This window comes from Berghia stephanieae, chromosome 11 (genome assembly GCF_034508935.2).
Source record: "Berghia stephanieae isolate SIO BIC M18660-M18661 chromosome 11, UCSD_Bste_1.3, whole genome shotgun sequence".
NCBI classification, from domain to species: Eukaryota; Metazoa; Mollusca; class Gastropoda; order Nudibranchia; family Aeolidiidae; genus Berghia; species Berghia stephanieae.
This window is the reverse complement of record NC_088370.1, coordinates 40,187,092-40,199,591: the sequence shown is the minus strand read 5'-3', so window position 1 is coordinate 40,199,591 and position 12,500 is coordinate 40,187,092. Positions and strand designations below refer to the sequence as shown.

General features: G+C 39.4%; 1 protein-coding gene across 5 annotated transcripts in view; it reads right to left on the bottom strand.

Moving 5' to 3' along the window:
- The window catches only part of LOC144956977 (solute carrier family 28 member 3-like), a 59,202-nt gene that overhangs the window by 4,925 nt on the left and 41,777 nt on the right, over nt 1–12,500 (bottom strand). For all 5 annotated transcript variants that reach the window (XM_078887850.1, XM_078887851.1, XM_078887852.1 and 2 more), the window contains 4 exons: nt 10,232–10,423; nt 7,502–7,663; nt 5,887–6,012; nt 680–816 (listed from right to left, as the gene is read on the bottom strand). In XM_078887850.1, the coding sequence (XP_078743976.1) occupies nt 680–816; nt 5,887–6,012; nt 7,502–7,663; nt 10,232–10,423 (617 nt within the window). The remainder of the gene's footprint in view (nt 1–679; nt 817–5,886; nt 6,013–7,501; nt 7,664–10,231; nt 10,424–12,500) is intronic.

Here is a 12,500-nt window from a genome sequence, read left to right as displayed (position 1 = left end):
CGACAGGAGTAACATATGCGTTGAACTCGGCTAACTGCCAAACACCTTTGGAGATGCCAGCTTTTTGCACTTGGTCCAAATCTTCATGGATCGCAATGGGTACTGCCCGTGGTCGGTAAAAAACTGGCCAGTCTGGTTTGAATTTGACTTCCAGTTCAAAGTCTTTAAACGTTCCCAGCTCTTGTTTTGAAAAGGTCTGGACACTCAGATCAAAGTTGTTTGCATGCCGACTGAAGTGACTAATCAGGTTTCGTTTTGCCCGTTACTTTGTTGACAATCTCTCTGCCGTTGGAATGGACGAGGGCATCCACCGACAGTTCAAGATCTTTGATAGCTGTCGGGGCCCAGGAGATTCATGTCCAAGTAGTCGCGACAATTTTCTGTCTCACCACGCCCTCGGATTCTGGAGATGTTGAGTACGACAAGCTGGCAACACCAATCACTGGGAGATCTGCGTTGGAAGCACAACGGTATTTGCACGTAGTTGGTGACAGTGCAGGCCGTCGCATCTTCTTCCAGGTCTTCTCCGAAATTATATTGTCTCTGGAACCAGTGTCAACCTCGAATCGACGGACACATCTTTCACGTAGCATGTCTTCCATAAAGGTCAGGATGCATTCCATTTGACCTTTGTCACCGTCTCGACTATGATTTGATATACTTGATTCAATATACTTACTCTGATCTATCGGACATCCTGATGTTGGTCTGTGCCTCCAGACAGACCTTTTCCATTTCTGGGTACAAGAGCTTGGAAACAGCCAACGCCGCCGGGGCTGAAATGACTGCAGCAGTCAGGAGGTGATTGGCTGGAGCCTGCAATGTATGGGTTTAAATTTGACCTTAAAATGTGAGCCTCTATACAACCAATATCCACTTAATATGCTCAAATGAGGAGGACTAAATGGAGATGGGTCGGTCATACACTAAGAAGATCAGGGAGCAATCTCACCCACCAGTCACTTGAGTGTAACCCCCAAGGACACGAAAGGCGGAGCGTCCAAAACAGACATGGATGCGATCACTGTCATAATAAATGAAAATGCCAGGCCTCACCTGGGACTGGGAGGCTATCAAAAAGATGGCCAAGGACTGAAGTAGATGGGGGACGCTCTTAGAGGCCCTATGTTCCACAAGGAGCGAAGAGAATTACGTCAAGTAAGTCAATGCTCAAAGCATTGTAAAGGGGTCCCAAGTCAATAGCACAACTTAACATGTATTAGGTCAAGACATGACGCCAGTAAAGGCAATTACATTTTAAAAAATTAACAGAAACAAAGCTGGTCCCTCCAGGTACTAATTTTACACATATGTACGTTGAGATTGGAGTGTGTAGTTCGCCTAACCGGCAGCCGTGTTGTTATTTCTCTCCCGAATTGTGTGATTTTTATTGATTTCTAAAACAAAAGTCTGGAATATCTTTATACAGTCGTTTTAATAAAGTTTTATTCTACATTGTGATATATATTTCTTGGAAATTCATAAGAGGAATTTTAGATAGATTAACATTTTAGTGGTGTAGATCCCATTGTTTGAAGTATTGTACTAGCCATTTATTGTTTACACTTACGTTAAGATTTTTAGTCACGATGTGCCATATCTATTTTTATCCTTATTACGACAACATTTATTGGAATGACACAGAATCGTCTTGGTATTACGGTAACTATAATAGCAGTAATAGCCAGCGGCTACGACCAAGTCGTGGTGGTGTGCGGAAACGAAGAAAAATAAATATTCAAATAGGTCACAGACCACCGCCCTTTCATACTAATAGAGCACTCAAAGTACATAACACACAACGGTGCCCAAGGTCTCTGATCAACATACCAGTCAACGACACTCTCAACAACATGCCAATAGTAAACGACACATCAACATATCAACAAAACATAATGACAACACCTGATCATTTTGATGGGATGCAGGACTTAAGTAAACATAATGAGAACGTGGCTTGTGAAAATAAGACAATAACAACAAAGGGGGAAGAAGGGTCAATATGAGGCCAAATGAAATAAAAAGAATCAATAACCAAATCAACTTAAATCATAACACGCTTAATATAGCAAACAGGCAAACTAACAGTGACCGTAATGGTGAACCGAGAAACATGTTTAGAACTATGACCATAAACTTTCAAAGTATAATTCCAAAACTACCGGAATTTTGGAAATTGATATCAGACATAAAACCAGACATAATCATAGGTACTGAAACATGGCTTCATTCCGAAATAAAGGACAGTGAAATATTTCCAAGAGAGACATATTTCAACGTTTTCAGGAAAGACCGAGAAGATAGGTATGGTGGGGTGCTGGTTGCAACAACAACGAACCTCTCAGTATTAAAGCTTGACATTCAAACAGAATCAGAATCGTTGATCGTAAATATCAAAACAGAACAAGGCCTACTCACTGTGGGCGCTATGTATAGAACACCTTCAAACTCAACTATGGAACAAATGACTGAGATAACACGCTGTATTGATAGCCTAGACCCGAAAAATGTACTCTGGTTAAGCGGAGACCTGAACCTACCTGATATCAATTGGGAACAAGAAAAAATAATCAGTTACCAATATCCTTCATTTATAAACCAAGCATTTATTAACAAATTGCAAGATTTTGGCCTAAGTCAAATAAACAAAAATCCAACAAGGGGTACAAATATCCTCGACTTATTTATCACAAATCGACCAAATTTAATTGTCAAGTGTACAACCATTCCAGGCATTAGTGACCATGACATCCTCAGCACGGAAAGCACTATCAAAGCAAAAAAAATCACAAAAAAATCACACCCTATTACTATTTGGAAAAAGGCAAATATCGCCGAAATGCGGACAGAAACACGTCTTTTTAGTGAAAACATAATTAATCAACATCTAGAAAGCACTGAGGATGTTTGGACTGCCATCAACGACCACCTAAACAAAATGATGACCAAACATGTACCAACGAAGAAAGCTCAAGGAAATTTCACCAACCATGGATAAACACCACCGTCAAACGATTATCTAGACGGAAACAAAAGACATGGAGCAGAGCGAGAAAGTCCAACAGTAAGAAAGACTGGTACAATTATGCCCGACTGAAAAAAGAAACACAAAAAGAGAGTAGAAAGGCCTATCATAATCATGTTAAGGAACTTGTCAGTGAAGACTCAAACAAAAAGCTCTGGAAATTTATAAAAAGTAGGAGGTGCGATTCGGTTGGTATAGCGCCCCTTGAGCATGATCGTGTATTATACTCTGATGCAAAGGAAAAAGCAGACATACTTAATAACCAATTCTGCTCTGTTTTTGCTTCAAAAGCTCATACCAAAATTACCACTCAACAACTACAAGGCAAAGAAAACGATTCCAACACTATGGCCGAAATCAATGTGACAGTAGAGGGCGTTTCCAAACTCCTCGCCACTCTAGATCCAAAGAAAGCATGTGGCCCAGACAAAATACCATCCCGTCTCTTAAAGATATTGAGTAACGAATTTGCACCTGCCCTCACACATTTGTTCAAACTCTCTCTTGAAACGGGAGACATACCAATTGTTTGGAAGCACGCTCTTGTCCAACCCATCTACAAGAAAGGTGATAGAAGCAGGGCTCAAAACTACCGTCCAATTTCATTAACTTGCATTTGCTGCAAACTGTTGGAGCATATAGTGAGATCCTCAATAACTGAATATCTCGAAACTAACAGTATTTTTTGTGATGAACAGCACGGATTTAGGAAGCACCACTCATGTCAAACTCAACTTCTATCATTAACACATGATCTGTCAGCTGCTATTGATAAAGGTGGTCAAATTGATCTCGTACTACTGGACTTTGCCAAGGCCTTCGACAAGGTTCCTCACCATCGGTTAATCCAGAAATTGTATGACGTTGGTATCAGGAACAAAACCTTACAATGGATTGCAACTTTTCTGGACAATCGCACCCAACAAGTTCTTGTCGACGGCGAGACTTCCACTATCGGGATGGTGACATCGGGCGTACCTCAGGGCTCAGTCCTTGGGCCCGTCCTATTTTTAGTGTACATAAATGATCTTCCACGAGGTATAAGGTCAAAAGTGCGCCTCTTTGCTGACGACACAGCATTATATAATCAGATAAGAACAACAGACGACTGCAAAACACTAAATGACGATCTAGCTAAATTACAAGAATGGGAAACAATAAATCAAATGGAATTTAACGTATCAAAGTGCAATGTTCTAACCATCACAAATAAGAAAGCACCTATTACATTTGAATACCAAAAAAAAAACTTCATGGTCAAATCCTGGAACATGTAAAGACAGCAAAATACCTTGGCATTGAGTTTGCTAAAAACCTCAAATGGAATGACCACATATGTCACCTGGCTTCAAAGGCAAATCAAACAAGCGCTTACAACACCCGCAATTTAAAAAGATGCACAATCACAACTCAAACCCTTGGTTTTAAAACTATTGTTAGACCAATTTTGGAGTATGGCAGCTCAATTTGGGACCCATATACAAAGAAAAACATCGACACCTTAGAAAACATCCAAAGAAAAACAGCAAGACGCATCACAAACACACTCGATCCTTTCTCAAGTGCGTCTGAAATATCACAACGGATTAGCCTTGAACCTCTGGAAAAGAGAAGAAAGATGGATAAACTTAAATTGTTCCACAAGATCTACTACAAAAAGTCGTGCCTAAAACTTCCAAACGACATCAAAGATATCGGCACAAGAAATACGAGGCGACACACAGCAAGAGTAACCATCCCAACATCAAAAACAGACGCCCACATGTATTCGTTTTTCCCTTCCACTGCCCGACTATGGAATAGCCTCCCAGCTGAAGTGGCTGAAAACGGTTGCCAACATGCCTTCACGCGATTGCTAGAGTTCACAACGTGACTTTTTAATCTATGTGGTTTTTTTTTATGTGCAGAGTTTTATCAAGTTTAAAATGTAAAATCCTACAAACTGTGGAGTGATCCTCGACAATATTGGAGGTTTCCACAAGACGAAGAAGAAGAAGAAGAAGAAGAAGAAGAAGAAGAAGAAGAGAATGTGAATAAAGAGCCTTTTCCAAGGATTAAGCTTTGAGCCACTAGAGTGGGACTCAAAACAGGGACCAATGATCTGAAGACGAGTGTCATATTAGAACATAAGACCACAACGCCTCAACTGTAATGTTATGTTATGTAAAGTAAGTAATAATAGTCACATGGCATGGAAGCTTCAAGTTAATCACCAAAGACAGATAACGTGTACGTTCCAGATTACCCCCTTGTCAACAACAACAACAACAAAAAAGATGAATGAAACACGAAAGACGAATGAGAGACAAGAGAATGACGTTGTTTAGTCAAATATACAAAACTTTTATTTTATTTGTTTATTCACCTAAACAATGCCATTCTTTCAACCATATTGAAGAACCCATTCCATTATTATATAGAAAAAAACTTACAAGATTGACGCTCAGCACTGAAAAATTAATATGATATCAATACTAATCGTAATTTCCCCGTGTGGTGTCCACCTCCGTGCTGTGTCCGGGGTCCCTCCAGCGAGAGAAGATACAAGGGTGAAAATGGCAATGGTGATAATTCATACACGCAATTCGAATTCAATCAGGTCTGACAATCGAACGCAATAATGGCCCTAGTTTAACATTGTTGTTATGGACAATATTTTTCATCACTTTTGAGATTTCCGTAACAACAATGAGCCCATAATAATTTGGGTTTTATCAGACCTGCAAATAAATGCATAATAATAATAATAATAATAATAATAATAATAATAATAATAATAATAATAATAATAATAATAATAATAATAATAATAATAATAATAATAATAATAATAACAATAAATGAGAATTTAAAATACCCACCCCAACTCGTATGAAGAGTCCCATGACACCCCCTGATATACTGGCAAAGCCACACGTCATAATTGCATGTATCTCCGACTTGGTGATATTGGGTAGGTAGGGTCTCACCATCAGGGGAGCTTCGGCCTGGAGATTTGAAAATTGTCAAGAGTAATAATTGGAAGGAAGAAAGTTGTCGTCACTCAGCTTTGTGATATTATATTATTTTTAGACAATCTGATAGTTATTAGTTCTCACTGAATTATATAAATCAGACTATAAAAGTTCAAGGTTACACATAGTTTTGTGTATTGGTACGTATATCCGACTGGCGGATGTTGTGAGTATTTCACCTATATAGTATAATTAGGCCAAAATGTTTAGTCACTTAGATCAACAAGTTACAGATATAAACATAGCAAACCAATAAAAATGTTGTTTGCGACTGGACTGCCCGTAGCCTTCGTAAACTCATAGCGTGACACCGACCAATACATTACGTCATAATACAAGACGACAAACACACAAAAATATCGAATCGTGAGTTGTATTCAATATTTCAACTAAGGAGATCTTTACAAGGGGTTCCTGGCCAACAGCAACACTTAACATTTAGGACGGTACTCGACGCCTGTTAGGCGATGTTGCATTTTTTTTCGGACAGATACAATGCTGTTAACCGCCAGGTACTCAAATTACACCTGAGTACGATGAGAGAATGTCAGTAGAGAGCCTTTTCCAAGGACTCAACTATGCGCCGAGCGAGGCTCGAACCCAGGTCCGAAAGCGAGTGTCATACCACTAGATCGCATAGCCCCATGAAGGTAACGGACTGCCATACATTCTACAGGGCCAGTCTCTCAAAAGGACAGGGACCTTGACATTGGGCGTTTTGTTCAACAATTTAGAAAAGATCATTGTTTATCCAATAAAGATGGTGACCTCAGCTACAACAGATTTCACGGGAAAAGTCTCCAGTCAGAAGGTCAGAAATCTACTCAGGTTGGGAACAGTGAAGTATCAGGCACATACTGTCCATCCTCACTTCCCTAAATAAAAAAAATCTTGGCTGTGGCAACCACGTGTTCTCCAATGCCAACCCCGAGAGAAGACAGGTGCCCGAACATGAGGCGTTTAGAGCAACAATTTATAGATAGATATTTACCAATCCCAAAAAGAAATTGGTCACGGCTAGCATGTAATCTACGGGGCCAGTCCCAAGAAAGGACAGGAACCCTGAAATCAGGCGTTTATTTCAATAATTTACAAGAGATACCCAATAATCTAATAATGAGCGACCACAGATTCCACATCGCCCACCTTCAGTAAGAATGAGAAGAATTCACCCAGATTGGGAATACTAAAGTGTCAGACCCATACTTTCCAACCATCCCCCCTCCCCCAACTAAAATAATGTTGGCTGCGGCAACCACATATTCTACAAGGCCAGTCAAAAAAAAAAAAATAGAACAGGAACCCTAAAATTAAGCGTTTAGGTTAACAATTTACAGAGGGATACTCACAAATCCAATAAAGATATTGGCGCGGCTTCACGTATTCTACAAGCCCAATCTAAAAAAAAAAGCACATTAACCCTGGAAATAAAGAGGTCAACAATTTACAGAGAGATACTCACCAATCCAATAAAGATGTTGGCCGCGGCTACCACAGACTCCACAGGGCCTGTCTCCAGACAGAAGGACAAGAACCCACCTAGGTTGAGCACAATAGACTCAATAACTCCCCAGTGGTTGAGTAGAAAAATGAAGGCGTTGGTGAAGATGATAACACCAGATGTCTGCACACGAAATAAAGAAAAAGAATTTAAGAAAGCTGATTATAATATTATGATGATGATGCAGAAGTTGCTCTCTGGTTCAGAGGTTACAGATGATGGAACGCCATCTCGTCTTGTCGCTGTCCAATCGAAGATTTTGAGCCTTTGATAACCACTCAAGTCTTTGACATTGTCAATCAACTGTCTTAATACACAACGTTTTCTTTCGTGTCATAACACACTCTGTTTGAGCAATATTTACCTTAATGAATTGCGCTGAACGATTATTTAGAGGATATTGCGTTATATGAAAGATCAATTTTTTAGGGAGTTTTATTTATATAACGCCTAAACATCCACGTTAATCGTATTCTGCTTAAAAATGCACTCACAAATAAATCACGACACTACATCATATGCATGAATACAGAAACAAAATCAAAGCAACATCTATTTCATAAAACAATAAGCCTTACGGAACAACTCAGTCTTCAGACATTTCCTGAAAGATGGTAAATTTTCACAGGACTTTGTCCGAGGAATGAGTGCGTTCCATAGACATGTTGCAATGGATGAAAAGGCTTTTTTTTAAAACCAAAAATGGATTTTGAGATGGTAACCTTTAGAAGTTGGGGCTGAGATTATCTTAAATTTTGAGTGGGTTCATATTCTTAAATCAGTTCCTGCAAATAATCAGGTGCCAATCCATCCAGACATCTAAAACATGGCACAGTATCTTAAATTATATCCTAAACTTCACAGGAAGCTAGTGCAATTCCTGGAGAACTGTTGTTATATGAAATCTTTTTTTCGTTAACTTTATGTCTAATTTTGAATTTTTTTTTGTAGTCGATGAATTAATCTGCTTTGAGAGCGAACAAGAAGCATTACAATAATCTAATCTGCTGGTAATAAAAGAATTAACAAGCATCTTTGTAATATCCTCATTAATATAATGTCTGATTCTTCCAATGTTTCTAATGTGATAGTTACAACATTGACATATTTTTTAAACATGATCTTCTAAGGATAACCCTTAATCTAAAGACACCCCAAGATTTCTTACACAAGAACTAGGTTTAATAGTATTTTCACCCACAAGTATCTCATTTGCAGATATTTTAGAGAGTTGATACCTATTTCCAAAAATTATCATTTCTGTCTTGTTTGTTTAGTTTCATCCAATCATTTATGTTAGGAATACAATTTTCCATAACAGATGCTGATGACAGCTTTGGGTCATTATTGAGTTTTATATACAACTGAGTGTCATCAGCATAAAAGTGAAAATCAATGGGAAAGGTGGATAACATATTAGAAAAGGGAGCAGTATACATTGTAAAAAGGAGGGAGTTGAAATAGATCCCTGAGGCACTTCTCACGTTAATATGGATGGAGTTGATACATGGTTTTCTATAATTACCGACTGAGTTCTTTCAAAAAAATATTCCTTTAACCAGTCCAAAGCTGTGCCACTTATATAAAATTGATCACGTAGTCTAGTCAAAAGTAAATTTTGATCGATAGTGTCGAATGCGGCATTGCATCTAGTAAAACGAGCATCGCAGCACTTTTATTATCTAAATCATTTACAATATCATTAACAACTTTAAGTAATGCCGTTTCTGTGCTGTTTGAGGCTTTGTAGGCAATTGAAATTTAACATTTAAGGCATATAAGGTATATGGTTAATAAGACGAGCAGCAACGAATCTTTCAATTAGTTTTTAAATGAAATTCAAACTTGACAGAGGTCGAAAATTCCTTAACTCATTGCAGTCAAGATTTGCTTTTTTCTTCAGGGGCCTAACCAACGCATGTTTCAGCATATTTGGAAAATCGGACGACACAAGGCTGTCATTTTCATAAGCCACTCACACACACACCCATACACACACATATACATACGTACATACGTACATACGTACGTACATACGTACATACGCACATACGTACATACATACGTACATACCTACATGCGTACATACATACGTACATACATAATACATACATACAAATATACATGCATACATACATACATACATACATACATACATACATAGATACATACATACATACATACATACATACATACATACATACATACATACATACATACATACAATACATACATACATACATACATACATACATACATACATACATCATACAACATACATACATACATACATACATACATACATACATACATACAATACATACATACATACATACATACATACATACATACATACATACATACATACATACATACATACATACATACATACATACATACATACATACATACATACATACATACATACATACATACATACATACATACATACATACATACATACATACATACATACATACATACATACATACATTACATACATACATACATACATACATACATACATACATACATACATACATACATACATACATACATACATACATACATACATACACAAACGTATACGCTCTAAAAGATATTATTAAAATTAAAAAAACAAAAACGAATGACAGTAATTGGGAAAAAAACAACAACAAAAAACAAGATTTTAAGCATCTTTGGACTTACTGATAACGCAAGTCCCCACTCTTTGAACTCTGGACCAATCACAAACGCTGATCCGGCATCCGAGAAATTGAACAGGGTCTCGAATGCATCGCCTAACCACTTGAAGATGTCGTAACCCACCTGGGTCCGTAGGGTAAGGAAAGCCACCACGAACTGGATGACGAACGCCCAAAACACCGGATGCCAATTCACCTGAGAGGGAATATTATATGAATTAATCTGACCGACGTACACTTATTTGCAGGTCTGATAACCCAAAATGTAATGGGCTCATTGTTGTACTCAAATCAATGTAAAATTCTGTCCATTATATCATTGTTAAAAGAAGATATTTCGAATGGATTCATATATATATATATATATATATATATATATATATATACATATATGGTTGTGCCCAGGTATGTGAAGTGAGCATTGACTTCTAGCTCCTCGTTGTCAATGCGAATTGCTGGTGTTGAGGGGACATCCTGACACATGACATTTGTTTTCTCGATGCTGATCGTCAGCCCGAATTCCCTGTATGCGTGGGATAACCTGTGAAGGTCTTCCTCGGTGTGCGAGCATAGGGCTGCATCATCTGCAAATAGCATTTCCTTTATGAGGACTGTGCGGACTTTGGTCTTTGCTATCAGCCATGCCAGATTGAACAGCTTTCCATCACTTCTGGTGTGCAAGTGTACTCCTTCTGAGTACTGTTCGTATGAAGGGAGAAAAATATACCGAACAAAATCAGTGCAAGACACTAAGACACAGCCTTGTTTCACGCCGCTGTGCATGGGAAGGGTTATGAGGCTTCACCGTTGTAGCTGACGTTGCCCTTCATGTCGTCGTGGAAGGAGGCAATGATGCTGAGCTGCTGTGGAGGACAGACAATCTTCTTTAGCATCTGGAAAAGGCTCTTCCTGCAAAAGTCTTCGTCAGGTAAATAAATGCAATGTAGAGGGACATCTTCTGTTCTCTAAATTTCTCCTGGAGCTGACGTACTGAGAAAATCATGTCCACTGTCGACCTCTCGGCTCTGAAGCCACACTGCAATTCTGGGTCGATGTGTTCGGCGAGGACTTGAGGTCGAGCGAGGACAACACGCACAAAGACTTTAACCACAATGCTCAGTAGAGTGATTCCGCTGTAGTTATTACAGTCACTGCGGTCTCTCTCGTTTTTGTTGAGGGTGATAATCTTGGCGTCGCGCATATCATGAGGTACATTGCCTTCTCTCCAGCAAAGATACAGGAGTTTATGTAATGGTTCCAAGAGGGCTGGGTTTCCACATTTGATGATCTCGGGTGTAATGCTGTCTTCACCGGGTGCTTTGCCCCAGGCCAGAGCATCGATTGCTTTACTGAGCTCCTCCATAATTGGTTCAGATTCTAGCTCTTCTAGTACGGGCAGATCTTTAGTGGCGTCTAACGCGTTTTGGTTGACGGAGTTTTCTCTGGCGTAGAGTTCCAAGTAGTGCTCTACCCATCTTCTCATCTGCTTGTCCCTGTCTGTGGTGACTTCCCCTGTCTTTATTTAAGAGGTGCAGTTTTCTTTGTGGGCTTTCCTGTCGCCTGTTTGACGCCCTCGTACATGACCCTGATGTTGCCACTATCTGACGGTTGCTGGATGTTGTCAGGCAACTGAAGCCAGTAGTCGTTGGCGCAACGTCGTGCTGTTTGTGCAATGCCTGCAGATTCCTCTGACTTGGGTCACGTTTTTAGCTGACAAGTGCGCTGCGCTTGGCATCAATGGCTGGCTCCATCTCTGTAATACTGGCTTCAAACTAATCATTGTGCTTGCGCTTCTTTTTGCCTTGCGTCAGAACTGCAGTGCTGTAAATGGCGTTTCTAAGAGAGTTCCAGCGGTGCTCTGTGTTTCGTTCAGCTTCTCTTTGAGATGTGTTGAGAGTTTTCTCAAGTTGTCAGTTGAACTCTATGTTCTTTTCCGGGTAAGCTGTCTTGCCGATTTTGATCCTGGGCTAGCCCTTTCTCTTTGGGTGATGAACTTTCTTTGGTTTCAGTTCACCCTTGTGGCAACCACGGAGTGATCGGTGTCGCAATCAGCACTTTGATAGGACCTGGTGTTGCAAACATTGCTTAGGGAATCGAGCTTAGTGATGATCATGTTCAGCTGATGTCAGTGTTTTGACCTTGGAAGTCTCCAGGACACCATGTGCATGCCTTGTTCTGAAATTAGGTGTTCGTCACGCGATAGCAACATAGTTCATTCATCTTTCCTATGCCATTGTGCCTCAAAACGTTTGGCCATGATTCTCTGTCGGCAC